This window comes from Mus musculus, chromosome 7 (genome assembly GCF_000001635.26).
Source record: "Mus musculus strain C57BL/6J chromosome 7, GRCm38.p6 C57BL/6J".
Lineage (NCBI taxonomy): Eukaryota > Metazoa > Chordata > Mammalia > Rodentia > Muridae > Mus > Mus musculus.
The window spans coordinates 29,003,324-29,027,696 of NC_000073.6; the positions used below are offsets into that span (position 1 = coordinate 29,003,324).

At 51.1% G+C, this 24,373-nt stretch overlaps 1 protein-coding gene across 13 annotated transcripts in view; it reads right to left on the reverse strand.

Annotated features, from left to right (window-relative positions):
• Nucleotides 1-16: 16 nt before the first annotated feature.
• The window catches only part of Ryr1 (ryanodine receptor 1, skeletal muscle), a 121,840-nt gene continuing 97,483 nt past the window's right edge, over nucleotides 17-24,373 (reverse strand). For 11 of the 13 annotated variants that reach the window (XM_006539689.3, XM_030242251.1, XM_006539688.3 and 8 more), the window contains 17 exons: nucleotides 20,680-21,021; nucleotides 16,152-16,943; nucleotides 15,440-15,510; nucleotides 14,571-14,721; nucleotides 13,761-13,847; nucleotides 12,308-12,559; nucleotides 10,415-10,545; nucleotides 8,873-8,915; nucleotides 6,338-6,468; nucleotides 6,184-6,244; nucleotides 5,732-5,878; nucleotides 5,061-5,195; nucleotides 2,172-2,328; nucleotides 1,460-1,524; nucleotides 1,102-1,202; nucleotides 411-462; nucleotides 17-230 (listed from right to left, as the gene is read on the reverse strand). In XM_006539689.3, coding sequence (XP_006539752.1) covers nucleotides 135-230; nucleotides 411-462; nucleotides 1,102-1,202; nucleotides 1,460-1,524; nucleotides 2,172-2,328; nucleotides 5,061-5,195; nucleotides 5,732-5,878; nucleotides 6,184-6,244; nucleotides 6,338-6,468; nucleotides 8,873-8,915; nucleotides 10,415-10,545; nucleotides 12,308-12,559; nucleotides 13,761-13,847; nucleotides 14,571-14,721; nucleotides 15,440-15,510; nucleotides 16,152-16,943; nucleotides 20,680-21,021 — 2,814 coding nt within the window. In that variant the 3' untranslated portion in view covers nucleotides 17-134. The other 2 variants (XR_003946422.1, XM_030242254.1) reach the window with 2 other exon arrangements.

Consider the following 24,373-nt stretch of genomic DNA (forward strand, 5'->3'; position numbering starts at 1 on the left):
ATGACCAACACAATAATGGTGGGGGTGTAGCACAGGATTTATTGGTCTAGTTCAGGATCATCTGTCCCCAGCTGCCTGGGGAGGAGCTCGCAGTGGAGAAGGCACTTGAGGTGGGGGAGGGCCAGCTGCAGACCTCAGCTAAGCTGGTCCTCATACTGCTTGCGGAAACAGTCTCCAGCAGGGAAGAAATCCCAGCACCTTTCCTGGTACATCTTCCAGACATACGACTCCTAGGGTTGACAGGATAAGAGTCTCGTGGTCACATCTTCACACGCTTGATAATGGATTCTCTGCTGCCTGCTGATTCTCTTAAGACTAGTTTACTGAGTACACTAGGGTGTAACTAGACAACAGCCGGCTGGAGTGGCTTGAGCCATGTCCCCTACGCGTTCCTCGTTAGCACCTCTTACCTGACCAGTGTGCTCTGTCTCATCCTTATTTATCAAATACATCAGGAAAAACCTGAGGGACAGAGGACCACAGGAGGAAGGTAAGAACCACACTTGCATCGAGATTTAGTTTTATTTCCTGGTGTTGAAGATGAAACCCAGAGCCCAGTGCATGCTAGGCAGAAATTCTACCACTGAGCCACACCCCCAGCCCCTCACTGGAGGATTCTAGGCAGGGGCTCTACCATTTAGCCACGCCCCCAGCCCCTCACTGGGGGATTCTAGGCAGGGGCTCTACCACTGAGCCACGCCCCCAGCCCCTCACTGGAGGATTCTAGGCAGGGGCTCTACCACTGAGCCACGCCCCCAGCCCCTCACTGGAGGATTCTAGGCAGGGGCTCTACCACTGAGCCACGCCCCCAGCCCCTCACTGGGGGATTCTAGGCAGGGGCTCTACCACTGAGCCACGCCCCCAGCCCCTCACTGGGGGATTCTAGGCAGGGGCTCTACCACTGAGCCACGCCCCCATCCCCTCACTAGGGGATTTCACTTTTTCACAGAGCCACAGTGATGCTTGATTTCTGATTGTCTAAACCCTACCCACACGGACACCCACATCCTTTTCTGCAGCTGGCCCAGGCTCAGCGGTCCTGCCCTGGCTATCAACAGGCTCACTCCCACCCTCTGATCACCCATCACTTCCCACACTCACATGTAATTGGCTAGGTTGTGCTCTTCTAGAGTGTGGGTCTCAAACCCATGTGGGGTTGTGTCGAAGTAGTCACTGCCTATTCCACAGATGAAGCACTTGGTCTGAGGACAACGGAAGATGTCAGAGTCAAGGAAGGCTCGGTGACATCTAGTACCTCTGGGCCTTGCCTTGCTCCCATGCGTTTCCTAACCTCACCGCACTTCCCAAGCAGAATAGAAGCAGGTGTTTATTGAGTACTTCAAAGGAATGTGTGGCTTAATCTCCCTGGCAAGCTCTGAGGTTAGTACCAGTAATATCCCCAATTATTTGTCCCTATGTATCCCATAATTCCTTAGATTCACTCTTGGGCACAACGCACCTCCATGTCTTCCTTCACTTGCTCTTGTTGGTCTCGGAGCTCCCCAAAAGCATCAATAATCAGACCTGAGGTGGCAGGACATAGGTCAAGACCCAGGTTCACCGAGTACCTCTGGGCCGTGTTTCTTACTCTTATCACACTTCCCAAGAAGAGGAGAAGCAGGTGTTTACTGAGTACTTAGGATAGACACACACTTCAAAGCAATGCAGGGCTTAATCTTCCTGGCAGTCTCTGAGCTTAGTACCAGTAACACCCTAGTTATTTTTTCCCTATGTAGCTTCAGCTGGCCTGGAACAGAGACCAGGTTGGCCTCAAGCTTATGGTAGGTCTCTGGTACCTGGGATTTTTTTTTTGTTGTTGTTGCTGTTGTTTTGGGGGGGTTGTTTTTTGTTTGTTTGTTTTTCGAGACAGGGTTTCTCTGTGTAGCCCCAGCTGACCTGGAACTCACTCTGTAGACCAGGCTGGCCTCAAACTCAGAGAACCACTTGCCTCTGCCTCCTGAGTGCTGAAATTAAAGGCGTGCGCCACCACTGCCCAGCTGTGGTGCCTTGTTTCAACTCCTCCATTTTTCAGATGGAGAAACCAAAGCTCAGAGAGACCACCTGTCTCAGGTCTCACAGTAAGGAGGGGCTAAGCCAGGGAGCTAACCATCGAGCTAGCCAGCCTCTAGGGACTATGCACCCCTCCCCCCCACCCCCCAGCCAGCACTGACCCTGAATGATAGCCAGCAGAATGACGATAACGAAGAAGAAAAAGGTGATGTCGAAGACGACCCGGTAAAGTTCATATTCATCGCCGGCCGGGTCCTCGATCTCGTCCCCGATCCCTCCACCGGCCCGGACGCCCACATACATGTGGAACAGGTAGCACTGGGGAGAAGGGGCAGGCCGCCCAGTTAACAGCCACAGCACCTACCGGAAGCCTGGACTAGGTGGGCCTGGAGACAGAGCAGTGGCAGAGAACCCTGGGCCTTGCCTCTCACAGCTGGGTAGTGTCATGGCTGTCACAGGAAGGCATGGGCTCGCGATTGTTCAGATCATCATCTGACAGGATCTAGACTCAACTAGAAGACACACTTCTGGACACGTCCATGAGGAAGTTTCTAGATCGGGTTATTGAGACAGGAAGACCTAGCCTGAATGTGGCCCCAGTGTGGGTTTGGAGTCCCAGAATGAATTAAAAAAAAAAAAAAAGCAAGTTTCTAAAATAATGACTATGAGACTTAATTATTCATGAATAAATGCCTAGGCCATACACTTGGGCTTCTTCCCTGACTAGCTCATAACTTACTTAACACATTTATTCTATTCTGAGTACCACATGGCTAGCTACCTCTCCTTGGCTTCAGGTGTCTGTCTCCTCAGAGTTCCAGGAGAATCTCTTCCTGTGCCTGATGCTATCCCACAGTTCCTCTCTCCCTGCTGGAACTCCCACCTCCTACTTCCTGCCTCAGCTTGTAGGTCATTGGCTTTTGATTGACAGATGTTTCCACACAGTACACAAGAGATTCTCCCTACAAAGGCATTCTTCTCGAACGGCTTTCTGACTGGGGATTACAGTGACCAGCCACCTTGTGCTCTTGCCGCCACGGTGGACTGTATTCTCAAAGTAGGGTCAGAACAATCCCTCTTCCCAAGTTGCCTTTGCTGGTCACATTGGGTAGAAATGTGACTAATGCAAGGGTCGGAGCTGGAGGTGAACCCCAGTTGTATCCAGATGGGGTGCTCATCTGGTATGCATGAGGCCCTGGACATGATCCCCAGCATCACCTAAAACAGGATGGTGTCACATGGCTGGCATCTCAGGGAGAGGCTGGAGGATCACAAGTTCAAGGGCAACCTTGACTATGTTGAGAATTGGAAGGACCAGAAAGTTAGTGTGAGGTGACGGGGAGAGAGGGATCAGGGAGGAACACTGTCATTACTAGGAGCTGAAGAAAGTGCAAGAACTCTTACAAGCTCCAGGATGCATGCCTAGCCTCAGAGCTGAGACCAGAATGGCTTCATGCGGGAGGGGGAAGAGTCTCCAAGCTGGAACCCGAAGGAGGTGTTACCAGAATGGGTGATGGGTGATGGGAGAGAATGTTCCAGGTACTCAAAACCACATGGTACACCACCAATGGGGAAGAGAGGATTCGCTGGGAGAGGCCTGGGTGTGTATCAAGGCCCTGGGCTCCAACCTAATCACACATGGACCAAAGTTTATTTTATTTTATTTTGAGAGGTAGGAGACTAGATAGTTGGATCAGCTCCTCTACCAAAGGACCCAGGTTCAATTCCCAGACACACCATGTGGCCATGTGGTTGTAACTGTCTGTAACTCAGACATACATGTAAGCAAAAACCATATATGGAGAGAGAGAGAGAGAGAGAGAGAGAGAGAGAGAGAGAGAGAGAGAGAGAAACTGCTTTTTGCTTTCATGAGGAACTGAAATAAGTTTGGTGGGGCTGAAGAAAGAAGCTACTATGAACAAAGACAAGGAGGGAGATGAAGAAGTGACCGATTATGTTGATGCCCGGGCCCAAGTATTGGTAGGCAGCATTTAATTTGGAAAGTAAGATGTCAGGCGAAGGGGTGTGGCTGTTAGGCTTGGTACAGGGCAGAGAAAGGTCAATGCAGAAGAGCAGAAGTGGAAGGAAACATGTGGTCCTAGAGGAACTGAAAAAGGACCAGGAAGCCAAAAATTAGAAGCAATAAGGACTGTGGTTAGACTCAGGTAGGGCCAGATCTCTGATTTTTCGTTTTGTTGTGTCTTTTTTTGTTGGCAGGGGGTGAGGGGTTAGTTCTGAGCCAGGGTTTCTCTGTGTAGCCCTGGCTGTCCTGGAACTCAGAGATCCATCTGCCTTCCTCTGCCTTCCCAAGTGCTGAGATTAAAGATGTGGACCACCACCATCCCACATCTTCCTTTTGGGCCTTCCTGCGGTAGCTCTGGGAAGTCCCAGGTGGCCAGGCCAGAGGGAGTAGGCGAGTTGTTTGCTCTGAGTCATCCCACTCAGGGAGTACAGAAAGTTGCCTTTCCAACAGCAATGCCCACAGCTGCTGTGGATGATCCTGCGAGCCTCAGCTCCATGGCCCAGCTACAGCCATGCCACCAACGATCTGAAGGCACTTTTGTCTTGTTTTGAGATAAGGTCTTGCTGTGTAGCCCTGGCTGGTGAGGAACTCACAGAGATCCACGTGCCTCTGACACCCCAGTTCTGGGTTAAATGCATGAGCCACCACACCCACACCCAGCTTCTTTTTTTTTTTTCCTCTTCATTTTCTTAAGTAGTAATTGATGGGGGAAGGGCTCAGTCCATTGTGGATGGGGCCACTTCTGGGCTGGAGGTCCTGGGTTCTATGAGAGAGCAGGCTGAGAAAGCCACGAGGAGCAAGCCAGTAAGCAGCACCCTTCCATGGCCTCTGCATCAGCTCCTTCCTCCATGTTCCAGCCCTGCTTGAGTTGCGACCCTTACTGCTTTGGGGGATAAACTGTTGGATGGAACTGTGAAACAAACCTGTTCCTGCTTAAGCTGCTCTTGGCCAGTTGTTTCACCACAGCAACAGTAACTCTAATGAAGCTATTTAGTAACTTGCGAACGGGCATGGGGGAAGGGCTCACCGTCATCATGTCATCACACTTCATGTCAGGCTCGTCCTCATCTTCGCTCTTGTTGTAGAATTTGCGGAAGAAGTTGAAGGCCACCACTGTATACAAGTAGACCACTACGGCCAGGAGCCCTACGGTCATCACCAGCTGGGGACAGGTGAGCACTCGTCAGCTCTAGGTCCTTCTAGATAGGGCCCTCAATTCTCTGACCCTTTGGATTCTGGAGCCTCTTCCACGCTCCATTCTGCCCTCTCCCAGAATGCCCTAGGCCTGTTGTGGTGGTGCATGCCTTTAATCCCAACAGTCGGGAGGAAGAGGCAAGCAGATCTCTGAGTTCAAGGCCAGCCTGGTCTAAACAGTGAGTTCCAGAACACTCAGGGCTACATAGACTGGAGCGTCTGAAATAACCTCCCCACAACGCACAAGAACAAACCAAAGAATGTTCTAATCTTGGCTCAGACCTTTTCAGATTACCACGCCTCTCCCCTCTCGGGAAGCCCCTCCCCTCCCACCACTCTAAGACACCTCTTTACCCCCGCCCCTCAAAGATGACTCCGCCCTCACTTCCTTGTTCCCACAAACACAGCTATCATGCCCACTTCCCCAGTATCTCTTGATCACCACCCCTCTCCCTCTGCCACTCCCACACCTCCACGCAGGCCCCTGCCAGGTCCTCTCCACACCTGCTTTCCATTGTGAGTGACAGATGAAAGGATGGTGCGGAGCGTCTTGACTCCCATGGCGATGTCCAGGAGGTGGGCAGCAAAGAAGAAGTTATTGTAGTGCCCCAGGAGGGACATCACCATGTACCAGCCCAGATACAGGAAAGACTGAATATAAACGGGTCAGAGTCAGGAAACATGCGAAGATGCCTCAGAGCAAGGGCAGACGCAGTCTCTGCCTAGGGGAGTATCTATCTGCTCCAGAGCAGAAGAGGACCAGGGAGCAGATCAGCTACAGGAGACCCACAACAATGGGAAGGACGTTCCGAGGACAGGGGACACAGGCTTAGGAATCTTTCTGGGGTCAGGGAGTCCTGGGCACATTCCCACCCTAGGGGCTTTGCACGAGCTATTCCCTCATTCAGACTCCTTCCTTTCCTGGGGCAACCTTCTCCATCCATAGCCCCCCTTACGTTGTCTGTGAAGATGACTCCAAACTTCCAGATCTGGTATTTGACATCGATAGACATGATCCTGAGGGAACAGGAAGGGAGACAGCCAGATGCCTGGGCGTCAAGGCACTAGCCATGTCCCCTGGCCCATCTCCGGCATAGGTGTCCCCCTCACCATGTCAGCAGGCCCGGTGGAGGGTCAGGTTTGCGCTCATTGTGGGCTGTGATCTCCAGAGAGGCCAGATCCATGCCCAGCAGCTCCGCAATCCGCTCCCGCCCAAAGATGTCCCCGTGTTTGTCCAGAACCTGTAGGAGAGAGTGCCAGGCTGGAGTTGGGGAAGGGGACATTGCCTGTAGAGGGTTTCTAGGGTCACTCAACTTTACATGAGACATAGGGGGAGCATTTTTTTGGGAGGAAGGGCCTGATTTCTGCAGACAAGGAGGGAGGTCCAACATCTGGCAGATGCAATAGCCAAATTAATAGGGAAACCACTGTTTGGAGAGGCAGACAGAGGCTGTGTAACCGGGACCCCGTCCTCTAGAGCAGTTTGATGCACTCTGTTCACTTACACAGCCACACTGCCTCTTGGTCCCTCCGAGGGCCACTCCAGACCCCTCTAACAGAACAGCAACCTTTCCTGGCCAGCACACACACTTTCCCGCACTTCCACACTGATACCGATACAGTTTTTATTTTATTTTATTTTATTTTTTGAGCCTGGAATTCACTCTATAGACCAAGCTGGCCTCAAATTCATTGAGATCTGTTGGCATCTACCTTCCAAGTGCTGGGATAAAAGGCATAAAGCCGCACCCCCTGGCCATTTAGTTATTTTAACGGTTTATGTCTGTGTTGCTATGTGTGTGCAGTGCCCACAGAGGCTGTAAAAGGTCATCCCATACACTGGAGCTGCAGTTACAGGGTGGTTGTGAGCCACCATGTGGATGCTGAGAACTAAATCCAGGTCCGCTGACAGAGCAGTCAGTGCTCTTAATGGCTGAGCAATTACTGCAGCCTTTATTGCATTTCAAAGATCTGTTGCCAAGTTCTCATGTGGGTTTACCTCTTTCAAGATTTATTATTGAGTTAGTATTATGTGTATGTGCCTGTGTGATTGTGAGTGGGTGCCCACCAAATCCAGGAGAAGAGTATCAGAGCCCCTGGTTCTGGGTTCTGGAAGAGCAGAAAGATCTCTCTCTCTCTCTCTCTCTCTCTCTCTCTCTCTCTCTCTCTCTCTCTCTCTCTCTCGAGATTTATTTATTTATTTTATGTAAGTACACTGTAGCTGTCTTTAGACACCCCAGAAGGGAGCATCAGATCTCATTACGGATGGTTGTGAGCCACCAGGTGGTTGCTGGGATTTGAACTCAGGACCTTCGGAAGAGCAGTCAGTGCTTTTAACCACTGAGCCATCTCTCCAACACCAAAAGATCTCTTAATTACTAAGCCATGTAGTGACAATTTTGGAGCTTTGATTTCTTTTAAAAGCACAGAAACATTATGGAAATATTTTTGTTTTTTAATCCCAGGTATGGGACATGGGGCTGCTTCAGACTGTCCACAGCAGCCGACTATGATTTGTCTTGTGCTCTAGCAGGGGTGTGATTTTGCCAGCTGCAGATACTTTCTGTGATTGTGTGACATTTGGAATTCTGGAGACTTTTCAGAGGTTAAATAAATGCTTGGGCCCCCAAGAGGTGTGTTGTTGGTTGGCTGCTGTTTGTTAAGTAGTTATGTGCAAAGAAGAAAGAACAAGAAGAATAAACTAGATGTCTTGACAGTGAAGAACAAACTTGCCCCAAGGAATTTGATCCTCTAGTCAGCGGGAAGTAGTCTAACAATATTGGCACCTCCTTTCATCTCTATCCTTTTCCCCCTCCTTCCTGGTATTAGGGGGTTGAGAGGGTAGAAAAGGGCAGAGAAGGGTGGAAGAATGAAAGAACCCATAAAGCAGCCAAAGTCTGGCTACAAAGCCATCTCTCCATCCACCCATTCATCTATCCGTCCATCCATCCATTCATCCATCCCTCCATATATCCACGTAGTTCCTGGTTTGGTTTGGGGTTTTATGGAGACAGGATCTCACGTAGCACAATTTAGCCACAAACTCATTGTGTAGATGAGGACAACCTTAAATTTATGATCTTCCTGCCTCCATCTCATGTGTATAGGCTTGTACCATCATCCTAAATTTTATACAGCAGTGGGGATTGAACCCAGGGCTTTGTGCATGCTCAACTAAGCTATATCTTCAGATCCTCAGAGAGACATTTAGAGATAGGGTTTCTCTGTGTAGCCCTGGCTATCCTGGAATTCACTCTGTAGACCAGGCTGCTCTCAAACTCCCAAAGATCCGCTTGCCTCTGCCTCCCAAGTGCTGGGATTAAATGTGTGCACCACTATGCCCAGCTAAGAGACAACTCTTAACTGCCCTTACCACATTGTTGCTCATCTCCTCTCGAATACGCCTACAGACTGAGTCCCCACCCTGGGCCCTTTACATGCATCTGGTCACCGTGCCTGTGTTCCCCAGGGGAAACTCTTGAGAGGGACACAGCATCTTGCTCAGGCTTCCATACAAAATAAACACTTGGCAAGGCCAGAGGTGGTCCTAGGCCCCAGGGGACTGAGCCTAGCAGCCCTTCCCTACACACACACACACACACACACACACACACACACACACACACACACACACCGTCCTCTCACCTTCCGCTTGACAAACTTGTCCCAGTAGTTGCTAGGGAAAGACCTGTCAAGAGAGAAGAGTGAGGAGGTTAGGGTGGTGTGCTGGTTTGAATGAGGCTGATACCCAGAGGCTCAGGTATTTGCACTTTCAGTCCTGAATGAGGCATCCGGGCAGGATGAAGAGGTGTGGCCTTATTGGAGGAGGTGCCTCACTGCGAGGTCTCCAGACCCCACACCAGGCTCAGTCTTTCTCTGTCTCTCTGTCTCTGTCTCTGTCTCTGTCTCTCTTCTTGGAGATCAAGATGCAGCTCTCAGGTACTTCTCTAACACCATGCCTGCCTGCATGCCACCATGATAACAAACTAAGCCTCTGAACCTGTAAGCAGCCTCCAATGAAATGCTTTCTTCATATAAGACTTGATGGTGTTGCTTCACAGCAACCGAACAGTGACTAAGACGTAAGGGAAGGATCAGCAGCCAGGGGCTAGGCCAGGGAGCGATGAAATGGGACAGGGATCACTTTAGCTCCTGCCCTCAAATTATCCTCCTGCCTCAAGCTCACAAGTGCTGGAATACGAGTGTAAGCAATCACACCTGGCTCTAGAGTCTATTTCACATTCAAACCTTATTTATTATTTTGAGTGTATGGACATTTTGCCTGCGTGTGTGTTGGAGACCAGAAAAAGCGGGAGGGAGGGGTCAGATCTTTTGCAACTGCAGTTACAGGATGATTGGAGCCACCATATAAGGACTGAGGATCAAACCTAGGTCCCCTGAAAGAGAAGCCAGTGCTCTTCACTGCTGAGTCATCTCTCTAGCCCTCTCCACATTTCTTTTTGAGACAGGGGTCTCTGACTGAACTTTGAGGTTACCATATGGCTAGACTACTTGGTCAGTGTGGTGGTTTGAATAAGATTGGCCCAGGGAGTGACATTATTAGGAGGTGTGGCCTTGCTGGAGTAGGTGTGACCTTGTTGGAGGAAGTGTGTCACTTTGGGGGTGGGCCTTAAGACCCTCATCCTAACTGCCCGGAAGCCAGTTCTTCTGTTTGCTTTCGAACAAGATGTAGAGCTCAGCTCCCCAGCACCATGCCTGCCTGCATGCTGCCATGCTTCCTGCCATGATGATAATGGACTGAACCTCTGAACCTATAAACCAGCCCCAATTACATGCTGTCCTTTATTAGCATTGCATTGGTCATGGTGTCTCTTCATAGCAATGGAAACCCTAGCCAAGACAGTCTGTGAGCCCCACGGATCCTTCTATCTTCGCTTCCTAGTCTGGGATGCCAGGCACCTGCCAGCCACATCCAGGCTTTTATACTGCTGCTGAGGATCTGCATCGGGTTGTCATGGTGAACAGGAAGTAGCTTACCCATAGAGCCGGCACACTAATCCCACACCCAGAGGAACTTTAACGTGTCCACTGGATGGGGACGATGACCAGGCTTAGAGAGAACAAGCCAGGCCTCAGGGGTCTTGCTCTCTGGAAGCCCAGGCCTGGGCTGGAGTGGGAACCTAGCCCCGCCCCCTCTGCTCCCCTGAGGTGGGGCTGGTCACTTACGGCGTGTTGAGCACCAGGCGGTCCCACTGTCCCTTCACGTCATCATCCTCGGGCTGCTCTGTAATGTAGAGGCCATCAAACTCCAGCTTCCGGGCCAGCTCCTTCTCCCGCTTGAAGATGACAAGGGGCACCTAGGGATGGAGGGAGGCAGGGGTGAGGGGCCACATGAGTTATGCGGGGAGGGAGACCATGGCCTTTGCAGAAGCCATGAGACCTGCCTGCAGCCTGTGAATGGCACCAAAGGAGCTGCCTCGGTCTTCAGGGTAGAAAGATGGGGGGTGCTGGTAGAGGTTCAGGGGTTGCTGGGGAGGGACAGGCAGACGGTGGAAGGTGGGTGTGGAAGTGCGGGCAAGAGTAGGAGGGAAAGGGCAAGCTGAGGGCACCCCCTTCTCTGCTGCAGGCTGGGGCTCCAGAGGAGGGTGTCAACTCGGGCTCACTGGGTATATAAGACAGAGGCAGGTGGAAGCCATGGAAGGAGGGTCAAGTTGCAGACACAACATACAGAAGGACTCTGAACCAAAGAGCTGTGTTAACTCAGAAAAAAAACCTACAAAATTTACATAAGCTTCCAGACCTGCAGAACCCAACAGATGCCTTGGGGGCCTCAACAAACCTTGACATATCAGGTGTATATCAGAATCTATTCCCCTCTCACATCTGAGACCCCAGAAGCATCTTAAGCAAGAGACAGATCTTTCTTTTATTTAGACCAGGCTGGCCTGGAACTTGCAGATATCTGCCTGTCTCTGCCTCTTGAGCAACGAGACTAAAGGTGTGTGCCACTATGCCACGCCTTGTCTTTTGTTTTATTTTATTTTTAAATATAACCCATGAGTCCAGTTAGTATTTTTCATATACAAATGGGTGTGGGTCATTCCACTGGAGCACCGGCAAGCTACCCCAGACTACGCTCCTGAAGAAATGTGTTTCTTCCCTTTGACAGCAATCATCAATGATCAACAGCTACTTGATAGGGTTGAGGGCTTGTATGTCCATACCGCCATTATTTTGGAAATAGGATCTCCCTATATAACCCAGGCTGGCCCAGAACTCAATATCCTTCTGTCTTCTGGGATTGCAAGCCTGCACTGGCATGGACCCAGCTTCTCAGAGATTTTTATATTAAAAAAAGTCTTTTAAGTGTGTACGTATGTGTTTGTGAGAGTGCATGCTGTTATGTGTATGTAGGTGACCATAGAGGTCAGAGGATCACATCAGACCCTTCTACAGATGGAGTCAGTCATTTGTGAGCCACTCTGCATGGGTGCTGGGAACCAAACCCTGGTCCTCTGCAAGAGCAGCAACCCTCTTAATCACTGAGCCCTCTCTCCAGCCCCTTTGCAGAGATCTTTTAGAGTTTTTATTTTCATTAGTTTCAATTATGTGTATGTTTGTGTGCATGTGCACACAAGTGCAGTACTTTCGGAGGCCAGAAGAGGGCACCAGATCCCCTGGAGCTGAAATTACAGGCTGCCTAAGCTGCCTGACATGGGTGCTGGGAAGTGAACTCTGGTCCTCTGCAAGAGCAGTATGTACTCTTAACTGTTGAAGCCATCTCTCCAGCTCTCCAATTCAAGGAGATCCTAACTCAACTGGTTAGCAGGTGGGAAATAACATTCCCCATGATAAATTTGCCCCCTGGATAGGGAAATGCACACAGCAATGTATGGATGGTACAGAGAATCCGGGGCTTCGCCTGTCAGCTGTGGTCTGCATTAGCTCCCATTTGCAGAAGCATCCTTGTTAGTTGGCATCTTTGCCAGTATCCGATTGGTTGTGCTGTTGGTTACTATTTTTACCCAACCTAAAGCCGCCTGTCCCAGCCACTGTCCTAGGTCCTCCCTGCAAGCATCCTCCATAGCCCCAGGGCCACAGTCACAGGTCATGTCCCACCTTGAGACAGTTGTAGCCAATGATGCAGAGAAAGGCCACCAGCGTGTGCAGCAGGCTCAAGCACCTCAGGGCAGGCTCCATGTAGCCGGTGCTCTCCTCCAGGAAGTAGTACACCATGTTCTCATCTTCATCGCCCTCTACCTCCTCGCCGGCCCTGGAGCCCCAGCCAGAGCCATCACCAGACCCTGCCCCTGACATGTCCCCAGCACCGGAACCTTCTATGTCATCCTCCCCTGGTGGAGAGTCTGAGACCTGAAATGGGTCAAAGGCAAATCATAGAGAGGAGCCTTGTGGTACCTGGCCTGTTAAGCCAGAACTCACAAGCAGGAGCATTTATACAATTCTTTTGTCTCCTCTCCCTCCTTGCTTCTCCCTTTTGAGACTGGGTCTCACTATGTAGACCAGGCTAGCCTTAAACTCTGGAAGATCCATCTGTCTCTGTGTCTTGAGTGCTGGGGTTAAAGGTTTTCATCACCACTCCCATCAACATTGCTTTTTAACATAGTATCTTGATAGAATAGGCTTGCCTGAGATTTTCTATATAGCCCAGGCTAGCCTCAAACTATTTATCTTCTGTGACAGCTTCCCAAGTATGGAGACTATGGATATACGCCACCACACCAGGCCTCAAGGGCACTTTCTAGATCCAGGAACTGTTGCAATGCTTTCTTTCTTTCTTCCTTTCTTTCTTTCTTTCTTTCTTTCTTTTTTTCTTTCTTTCCTTAGGACTGGGCCTCATGTTTATTTATTTATTTATTTATTTATTTATTTATGAATGAATAACTGGGCCTCATGTGGCCCAGACGGACTTCAAACTCTCTGTATAGGCAAGAATGACCTCAAACTCTTGATTCTCCTGTATTCATCTCACTGTTTGAGATAAAGTCTGACTCTGTGGTAGGCCTAGCTGGCCTAGAACGTGCAGAGGCCTGTGTGTCTTCAGAAGTCTCAGATGCAAATGTGGTTTTGATCCCATTTTGAGGACCAGGAGGCAGAGGCAGGGAGAGATTAAACATTGGCTCACCGCCATCTGTGTCTAGCCAGCCTCTGTGTCCTTATCTAAGCCCCTGGCAAGGACATGAATCTCCCTGTAGCTTCAGGAGGTCCGGCTCCTCGCCCTCTCTACCTCTGTTCCATCAGCTGCCCACTTTCTCCTCCACACACCGCTCTGAAGTCGCTGCACCGCTGGGTGCTCTGAGGGGACTTCCACACCTGGGTACTGCCCGGCAGGTGCCGAGGCTGGCAGGGAAGCAGCTCTGTGTCTTGCACTAACTCTTGAATGCACTCAGACACCTGTCCCATATGGGCCCAGCCACCTCCACTCAGCCCCACAGGGCACCCCAAATCAGCACCAGCTGTCTAGGCTGAACTCTCCTAAGAAGGCTAAATCTGGAATGTCCCCCACCACCCTCCCTTCTCCCTGCTCCATGGCCTGTGGCCACAGGATAGACACCTTATAAAACAGTAAGATGAAGTTGATGGCAAAGGCCAGGAAGAGGGCCAGGAACCGCAGTGTGTAGAAATTCCTCGACAAGTAGTTCTAGAAGGAGAGAGAAAAGAGTTCAGGGTGCGGCCTCATCTCTGACCGCATCTCACTATTTACCCACAGTGAAGGCCCCTGATCCTATATGGCTCCCCACAAGCTCCTACTCATGGAGTGCGCGCTGGAGATCAAGACTTCGGCAGAGAATTTCCTATGCATGGACTTGCTTTGCTCTCAGCACAGCTTTACATAAGAACTGTTGCTGTGACGGCCCTTTAAGGCTCTGGGAGGTGTCTTTCCCAAGGTCACTTAGCCAAGGATCTGCAAACCATTTATTTGAGAGTAGGGATTCTCTAGGTGGAATCCAGGGCTCTCATGCCACTGAGCCACGCCCCAATCCCATACCTGGGATTTCCATCCGGGTAGACTGGAGTCCATATCCCCAGCCCTGCTACAGTCTCCTTTGCTGGGAGCAGGCATCAAGCAGACCACGACATATTTTCCTCCCCACAACTCCTTCCCTATTCCTCCCACAATTCCTCATAGAACCACCTTCCATTCAACCTATCTCCCTAGACCTCAGCGCAAGTCAGGACTGGCCTGGGGCAGGGACAGGATGCTGTCTCCAGACATCCTCCATGAGGAGATGGGTTCAGACCTCCCAGTGTTGCCTGAGGACAGCTCTGTCCCCTCTTAGAGAGTTCCTCTGTGAGCCGAGCTTGGGGAGAGGTAGGTCTCCCAAGAAAAGAAAGCTTAAGTACGGCCCTGCTGGGTCCTCACCAAGAATTTCACTCTCTGTACTTCCAGTTCACCCCAGAATTCTTCCAGGCCTGCTCCTCCAGCTTCCTCCTTCTTTGGAGGGGGTGGAGGTGGTGTCTTCTTGGGGGGCTCTGGAGGTGGCTCGGGGACTTCCTTCTCTCCATTCTCTGTACTGTAGGACACAGAAAACACTTGGGTACTTCATTCATTCATTCATTCATTGTCACTCATTTGTGGGACACCCCACCCCAGGTCAGGTCTAGATGGTACTCGGAACCCAGGATGCTGAGACAAGCATCAGCCTTGCCTGCACAGACTCCATTAAATCCATTAAATGGAGCTGAGTAATGTGGGTGGGGACAGGGCTCGGTGGCAGAGCACTCGGCTAGCATGGGCAGCTGCCCTGGGTCTTATCCCCAGCATTGTAAAGAAAGCAACACAGAACGTTTTCTGGTTTGCAGCAGTAGGAATTAAAGCGGGGCCCTGGAGCCCTGGGTATGCCGGGCAAGTGCTCTATCTCTGAGATGCCTCTCCCCCCACCCCCTTTTTAACTTTTTATTTTGAGACAGCATCTCATTAAGTTGCCTAGGATGGTCTGGAACTTGCTCCTGTCCAGGGAGGCCTTCAACTTGCAGGTCTTCTGATGAGCTTACCACAGCCCATCAGAATAACTTCACGTGTCTGGCAAGGGGGAGGTGTTCCAGACGGAAGGAACCACAAGCACAGAGATCTAGAGCTAAAAGGAGCATCCTATCTTGGTGCCTTCAGTCAAGTACAGGCTTGACGATGCTGAGGGCGGAGGGCGCAGGGCGGGCCTTGACTTCAGAAACCTCTCAGTCCAGGAGAAGGGTTGAGGCAAGGGTCTGCCCCCTCCACGTGTAGATACTCACTCAGCTTTCTCCGGTTCGGGCTCCGGCTCTGGCTCCGGCTCCGGGGGCGGCTCCTCCTCTTCTCCATCCACCTGAGGGTAGGGCACACATAGGCCTCAGTCCTCTTGGTGCTCCCCAACCTCTTTCTAGCCTGTTATCCCCTGGCCGTAATTCTCCCCCGCTGGGTAATCAAGGAAATTGAGGCTCAGGGGATAGCCTGCCTCACAGTCCTATGCAGAATCAGTCTGAATTCAAAGAGCTTTTGTCTGCTTGTGATGGGTTCTCACTCTGTAGCCCAGGCTGGTCTTGAACTTCAGATCCTTCTACTTTAGCCCCACCCCCACCCCCACCCCATCGCCCCGTGTGAAATCATAGGTCTGTCGGCTGTTCTTGCTCAGAGGATGCTCTGGTCCCTCACAGCTTCTCATCACCTTGTCGACCACAGGCAGCAAGTCATAGCACCAAGGTGTGAAGATGCTGGAGGACCTGTCTCTCACATTAACTACCTACAGCTCTGTGTTTCTCTGAGGGTTGTTCTTGGTGTATTTGGCACTGTCGCGCTATTGGTCTTTTTAGTCCTGGCCCCTCCCTGAATCCTTTAATTTGGTCTGTAGGTCTTCGGTTCCCTCCCCCACATTTCGAGCTTCTCCTCTTTCTGTTTGACTTTCTCTGAGGGTTTCTGTCCGGCTGTCCCTCTCTCTCTATGCCCTGGAGCCTTGCAGGACTCTCTCACCCCCAGCTTCCTCTTGAGGATAGGCGAGCCTTCTGGCGTGGGGGGCTCCACTGGCGTCGTGTCACCCATATCCCCGAGACCACCGGCGCCTTCTGGCCGGAAGGGACTCCCATCTGCCACGGCCACCGCCCCGTCGGCACCTCCCGTGCCAGCCTGGTCCGCTGCAGCCTCTTCATCTCCGGCGCCGTCGGCAGCATCGCCTTCGCCTTCTCCCTCACCCTCGCCCTCTGCATCGCTGCCAGCGCCGCTCGGCTGCTGGCCGTGCACCTCGTCGCCGGTGGGGTCCGGCATGCCTGCCAGGAGCTCCGTCACTGTCACCTTCTTGGCGCTGTCTACCAGCCCACCGCCAAACAGCGAGCCCCAGAGCAGCCGCAGCGCCCCGGCTGCCGCGCCCGCGCCCGCGCCCCCCGCGCGGGTCACCAGCGCCCAGAGCAGCGCGGCCACCGCCGTGGCAGCCTCCCGCGCCGTCAGCCGCCGCAGCCTCCGCACGCGTCGCCGCAGGCTCCGGTAGCTCAGACCCCGTAGAGTTCGGCCCGCAGTCGCTGCCAGCCACACCCACACGCCCGCAGCCGCTGCAGAGCCCGACCCGTCGGAACCCGCCGCGCCCTCCTCAGCCTCCTCTGCGCCCTCGTCCTCGTCCTCCTCCGGCTCGCCCTCAGGCTCGGAGATCTGAGCTGCGATCTGCATCTCAAAGATCGTGTCCTCGCAGAAACTCACGAACATCTCCATCTTCTCGGACTCGCCGCCCTCGTTCACCACGTCGAAGATGAACTGGCGCTTGGACTCCTTCACCTGCAGAAGAGGGGAGCAGATGGTGGGGTTCATTGTAGCAGGCCCCTTTGAGACTGGGACTTAAGTAGTCCAGATTAGGCTACAACTAAATATAGAGGATGGCCTTGAAGTCCTGATACCCCTGCCTTCACCTCCTGAGCGCTGGGATCAGTGGATATACAGCACCACACTCCACAATTCCCTTTATTATTGTTGTAAATTATCTGTAGGGCTGGAGACATAATTCAGAATTAAGCACATTGGCTACTCTTCCAGAAGACCCCACTCGGTTCCCAGCATCCATAGCTCACAACCATCTGTAACTCTAGTTCCAGGGGTTTCAATGCTCTCCAGACACACACACACACGCACACACACACACACACACACACACACACACACACGGTGAAATCACTACGTGCAAGCAAAGCACTCTTATATAAAATAATCTTTAAAAACAATAAAATTATGTGTATGTATGTGCGAGTGCACATGGGTACAGGGGACCTAAGATCCTGGGAGAGGCCATAGATCCCCCTAGACCTAGAATTACAGTGCAGACACTGTGAGCCATCCAATGTGGGCCAGGTAAGCAAACTCGGATCTTCTGCAAGAGCAGTAAGCATTCATAACTCCAGTGATCATGATCACTACCACTATTATTTTTATTACCATCATTATTTTGGAGACAGCGTTGTATTGTATGCTAGCCTGAGCTGTCCTCAAACTCACAGACATTGGCTCTGCCTCCCAAATGTTAGGATTAAAGCACATTCCATAATTTCTTTTATTTAAGGAGTCATGGCCTTGTTATGCTGTCCAGGCTGGTTCTGAACTCATGGCTTTAAACAACCGTCCCCATTCAGCTCCAGAGTACCCAGGTCTACGGGAACCACTGCACGCAGCCGGGAAACTATTTTTTCTATATTTTCTCTGTATAGCTCTGGCTGTCCTGGAACTCACTCTGTAGACCAGGCTGGCCTCGAACTCAGAAATCTGCCTGCCTCTGCCTCCCAGGTGCTGGGATTAAAGGCGTACGCCACCACTCCTGGCCTGGAGCTAGCTTCTTGAAAGCTCAAACTCTACTTTTTATTTATGCTCTGTGTTACCTTCGGTGTCTCTCTAGGACTATGTAAATTCTTGGTTCACTGCCTACAAATGAGCGATATATACATATGTATCTCTCTCTCTCTCTCTCTCTCTCTCTCTCTCTCTATCTCTATCTCTATCTCAGAATAACCCTAACCTACCTACTTTACAGTCCAAGGCAGGCTAGAACTTGGGATCCTACTGCCTCAGCCTCCCAAGTGCTGGAATGAGAGACACACAGGGCCATGCTCTGCAGTTAGAGCTGCTGTTAATAGTTTTCCGGCTAGCCGGGCATGGTGGCGCATGCCTTTAATCCCAGCATTTGGGAGGCATAGGCAGGCAGATTTCTGAGTTCGAGGCCAGCCTGGTCTACAGAGTGAGTTCCAGGACAGCCAGGGCTATACAGAGAAACCCTGTCTCGAAAAACAAAACAAAACAACAAAAAAAAGAAAGAAAGAAAGAAAGAAAGAAAGAAAGAAAGAAAGAAGGAAGGAAGCTAGCTCCAGGCCTGGAGAGATGGCTCAGTGGTTAAGAGCACTGACTGCTCTTCCAGAGGCCCTGAGTTCAGTTCCCAGCAACCATATGGTGGCTCACAACCATCTGCAATAGGATCCGATGCCCTCTTCTGGTGTGCACAAAGATAGCAACAGTGTACTCACATACATTAAATAAATAAATAAATAAATAAATAAATAAATAAATAAATAAATGTTTTTAAAAAGCTAGCTCCAGAATCTAGCCTTTGTTTATTTTGTTTTTGTTTTGAGACAATCTCCATACCAGCACATGTTTCCTCTGTACATGTGATCCTCCTGCCTCAGCCTTTCAGGTACTAGGGTTGCACACACATATTTGTCCATGCCCAGGGTCTTACATATTCTAGGCTCATCTCAAATGCTGTGGGTTGCTAAGGATGACCCTGAACTCCTGGTCTTCCTGCCTTCACTCCCCAAGTGCTAGGATCACAGGCATGCACCACCATGCTGGGCTCCTTCTGGTGTTTCTGGGAGGACAGAGCACGGCAGTTGAGGGCAAAAGTTTTGCAGCTGATTTTGCTACTAAAAGCTGGGTGATTTTTGACTTACTTCTTTCGGCCTCACTTTCTCCTTCCATAAAAGGAGCACAATTGAAGGTTATAAGGATTTAGTGAGTTGACAGGTGCTGGGTGGTTAGACTAGTACCTGTCTGGTGTGTGACAAGTGTAGAGTGTTCACTGGTGACATACTCCCCATGAGGCCCACATGGACATGCGTGGATTCTTAGGAGTATGGGAGGGTGTTCACACGATGCGTTCAGGGAGCTCACAGAAAGAGAGAGAGTATGCACTAGGGAGTAGGCGAGGGGCCGAGTGGGAGGAGGGAGAGAACTAACACAGCACAGGCACCATCCAGGAGGACAGGGTGAATGGAGGCTTCCTGCAGATGCCTGTGCACAGATAGCCTGCATGCAAGGATGTGTAAAAGCACACGCGGCCCTGATGGGATGTGAGGGGCCCAGAGAGGATTCAGGTGGGAATAGAGGGCATCGGCATCTGGGGAGGATGCTGGCTGGTGTGACCACACCGCCCGAGGCAGCTGTGTGTGCGTGTGCGTGTGCGTGTGTGTGTGTGTGTGTGTGTGTGAGAGAGACCACACTGCCCGAGGCGGCTCTGTGCGGGTAAAGCATGGGACTTCACAGAGGAGATCACAGGTGTGATCATGCAAGGGCCTGCATTTACACAGTAAGTGCAAGAAGAGTGTGTGGGAGCCGATGTAAGAGGGCCCTAGGCAGGTGGGGCAGATCCACGAGAGCTGGGTTTCTACTGAGGAGCAGTAAGAGGGGTGTGGGGTTAAGGAGGCCATGGGTGTGTGACTATGAGAGCAGAAGGAGTGTGCGGGTACCCCTGGGGACATGCCAAGCTTGTGTGAGTGCACCTGTATGCAGCAGGATCCCTGGGGTGCTGGGATAGGGTGGGGACTGAGGGTAGAAGTGGGGCTCTCACATGAGCTGAGTGTACCCAGCATGGAATCTGTTGGAGCTTGCATACTCTCAGGGGAGTGTGTGAGATGCTTTCAAGCATTGGTAGGTTGGATGAGGGAGGCTCATGGGTAGGGAGCTCTGAGATAGGACTCAGAGGCCCAGGCTGCTCCTCGAATGGTTCTGAGAAGCCTATTTGAGAGTGTGCTAGCTTGCATGGCAGGGTACCCCGGAGCCACAGCTGGTGTATGGGAGAGCTGGCGTGGGCCTACTGGGGCCCAGAGGACAGCAGATTGAAGCACATGTGTGACGGCATCAGGGTGACACTGGGGCTCCCAGGGTCAGTTGCAAGTCAGGACACACTGCATCAACCATGAGGGCACACCCATGCTACTGCTGCAGTGCGCAAGGCATGCGCATGCAAGAGGTGGCCACAAGCAAGCTGGGCTTGTGTAAGATCACAGCCCGAACCACAAAGTGTCTCTGAGAAGGGATGTGGGGTATAGTTCAATTGGTAGTTTGCCTAGCATGCAGGAAGCCCTGCGTTTGATTCCCAGAACAGCCAAAGCCAGATGTGGTGGGTCAATACATTGGGGGAGGGGCCTGGGCTTGTCAGAGCCCGGTAGGTTAGGTGCAGACACTGAAGGTGTATACAGCCCCATAGAGGATTTTCAGGGTACCAAGGCTTCATGAACACGCAAGGCCTACTGACCTGGGGCATCTCCCACTGGGCACGGTTGGTCTCTGAGATCTCAAAATAGATCCGTTCTATGCGACGCGATGCGCCCATGATTTCGATGCGGCCCAGGTAAGGCCGGAAGTACTCCAGGATGCTCTCAGCCAGCTCCAGGAAGTTGCGCAGGCGCGGGTCGTGGGGCACATGCTCTGACAGGTTGGTAAGCAGCACCGCCACGTTGAAGCCAATGTCCCGTGCTGGTTCCTGGAAGCGGTTCGCAAACTCTTCGCAGTTGATCATCTCATTCTCATCTGCTTCGGAACACGAGAGCAGGAACTGGATCTCTGGGCCAGTGAACTGCTTCTGGCTGTCCATGGCCTGTGGAGGTGGGTGGGAGAGGTGAGAGAGAGGGGGAGGGAAAGGAAGAGGGGGAGCAGGGAAGGAAAAGGGGAGGGAGGGGGGATGAGGGGGAGGAGAGAGAGGGAGTGAATTCAAGGGCCTCAGCATCAGTAACAACTACTTGCAAAAGTTTGGGTGTACTGTTCTAATCCCAGCACCTGAGAAGCAGAGGCAGCGATCTCTGTGAGTTGTTCGAGGCCAGCCGGGTTCAGGGCCAGTCTCCATGAGAGTTCCAGGCCAGCCTGGTCTACATAGTGAGTTCCAGGACAGCCAGGATGACATAGTAAGACTTTGTTTCAAGAACAATCACAACAACAACAACAACACAATAAAATCCCACAAAATAAGACAAAAGGCTCCGTTGGTCGGATGCTTGCCTCAGATGCCAGATGCGTGATGGGTTTGCAGTGCTGTATAAACAGGTGTGGAGGTCCGTGCCTCTGATCCCAAAACAGAAACGTAAAAGGCCGCCATGCTCTTGGTAAAATAATGGTATTTGTTTTGTTTTATTGTTGGTGTTGGTTTTTCCAGATAGGATTACTCTGTGTAGCCCTGGCTGCCCTGGAACTTGCTTTGTAGACCAGGCTGGCCTCAAACTCATAGAAATCCGCCTGTCTCTGCCTCTTAGTTACTGGGATTAAAGGCGTGCGCCACCGCTCCCAGGTAATAATGGTGAGTTTTTTTAAATTAAAAAATAATTTTGATCCTGCTTTTTTGAGACAGGGTTTATGTAGCCTTGGCTGCCTGGGAACCCATTATTGTAGACCAGGCCTGCATCTAACTACAGACCTGCCTCTGCCCCCTGAGTGCTGGGATCAAAGGCATTTGCCACAATGTTAGCTTCTTGTTGTTTGTTATCTTTTGTCTTGTCTTGTTTCCTTTCTTTTGCTTTTTTTTTTTTTTTTTTAAGACAAAGTGTCATGTAGGCCAGGCTGGCCTGAAACTCACTACATAGCCAAAGCTGACCTTAAATTCCAATCTTCCTGCCTCAGCCTTCTGAGTGCTGGGATTACACGCATGCAGCACCATGCCCAGTTTAGGCAATTCTGGGACCAAACCCAGGGCAAAACAAAACAAAGACAAAAAAACCACCAAAAACCAAAACAAAATTTCAAGAGGCAATTCAATTCTGACTTTAGCTATGCAACAGTCCTCAGCCTTCTGTTTATACTGAAAGATGCTGGTCATATTTTACTAGGTGGGCTTCCAGCTTGACTTACAGATGGGCTGCAGAATGCAGACAGAGAGATGCAGCTCTGGGGTATAAACAGAAGCGAAATTTCCTGGCTCCGGGCTGTCCTTTGTGAAAAGCCAAGGGCTTTGCAAAATGCTTTCTAAATGAGTAACAGGCTTTGCAAATCATGAAAGGCTCTAAAACCACAGAGCAAGGGGACTCAGTCACACAGGAACTTCTCATCATGCACCCTGCCGCATCCTCCGTCCCGTGATGAGTGGCACCTGCCTCACACAGGGCCCCAGGGATCATCATACACATGTGCCTTCTTTTGTAACACCTTCTCTGGCCACTGTTAGTCAACCTGCTTCGCAGGAGTCACCTTCACATCCAGACCTGGAACGGCTGGAGTGGGGTGGGGTGGGCGGGTCTGAGAGCTGCATCTTTTTTTGCTTTCCACCTCCCATGAGATAACACTGGGATCTCAGGCTCCAATGTCACGGTGCACATATGATTGCCAGGTGTCCCATCTGGGCTCTGACCACATTCCAGAATCTTGACCCATGTGACATTTGATACATTTTGTCTTTACTATGTATGTAGCCTCGGCTAGCCTGCAACTTTTTATCCAGGCTGGCCCTGGATTCTTGACAACCCTCTTGTTTCTACCTCCAGAGTGCTGGGATTACAGGCATGGAGGATCACATTTGAATCCAGAAGTGAACTTTAGAAGGCAAACTGCCCCAGCTCCCCAGCCTTATGCATTTCAAAAGTGGCAGCCCCCATCCACCCAACATGCCTAAGTTAAAATCTCTGAGTCATATCTGCTTGCTGTCTCTTGTCTTATTGCCCACATCAGATTCCTCAGCAGAACTCTCAGCTCTGCTTTCAGAACAGATGCAGGGCCCATTCGTGTCTTCTCTCTCCCTGTGGTCCCGCGTCCTCTGTCTCCCACCATCACAGGGGACTCCCCGAGGCACCCCTATCTCTACGCAAAGTGGGAGGGACTCTGAAAAAACCTGCTCCAGGTCTGAGCCCTCTGCTCAGAACCTCCCTTGACTGCGTACCATACACATTAAATGCCAAAGCCCACTCGCTGTCCCTAGGCCCCGCCATCTGCCCCCAGGTCCTGCCAGCCACCCCGAGGCCCCACCAGCCTGCCACTCCCCTCCGAGACTCTGCCTCTTCCTTTCCCCCCGGGCCACCTCTGTAACCTCACTGCGTTTCTGCCTGCCTGCCTGCCCATTTTCCAGTCTTTACTTGCTGTCCGTTTGCCAGGGACACTACTCTCTCGTCCACCTTCATGTGGCGCTCCTCAAATCTCAACATCAGCATCTCCTCCCCAACAAGGGCCTTTCCCAGCCACCCCATTCACAGGCTGTGTTTAGCTTATTTGATTTGAGTAGGGTGTCGCTATTTTGCTCACTGGCATGCTCTCATGATTAAGGGAGTGGCTGACACCCAGTAGGGGCCTCATTCAAGGCTATGGTTTGGAAATGTCCCCCAGAGGTCATGGTGTTAATGATCTGACCTATAGGTGGCACTATTGGAAGTTGTTGTGGCCGTTTAGTGGGTGGGACCTAGTGAAAGGGCTTTAGGCCACTGGTGGAATACTTAAAGGGATTAAGGGATTTGTGACAAAACACCTAATCCTTCTTGCTTAGTTTCTACTTCCTGGTTGCATTCTTTGCTTTGCAACATACCCCTTCCTGCAAGCCTGGCTTCCTTAGAAACCATATCTTGGATTCAAACCCTGAGAACCAGGAACAAAAAAACCAAAACCCTTTCTCTTTATAAATGCATTGCTTCGGGTATTTTGTCACAATAATGGAAATCTAATATATCTTTTTATTTCACGTTTGTGGCTTTTAAGATAGGGTTTCAGGTAGCTTTGGTTGGCTCTAAACTCTTTGTAGCCAAGGCTGGCCGTGAACTCCTGATCTTCCTGTCCCACCTCACAAGTGTTGGGATACATGTGTAAGCCACCGCTCGTAGCTAGGAAAGCCGATGTATCCAAATCTGTCAAGTACACGGAATGTCTTGAAGATGGGACAGTTTGAAAGTTTGTTCCATTTTCAGAGAAGTGGCAAGTTCTTTTAAAATCAGTTCTGAACAATGCTTTTAAACCATCAACTGCAAGACGCATTGTACAATGCA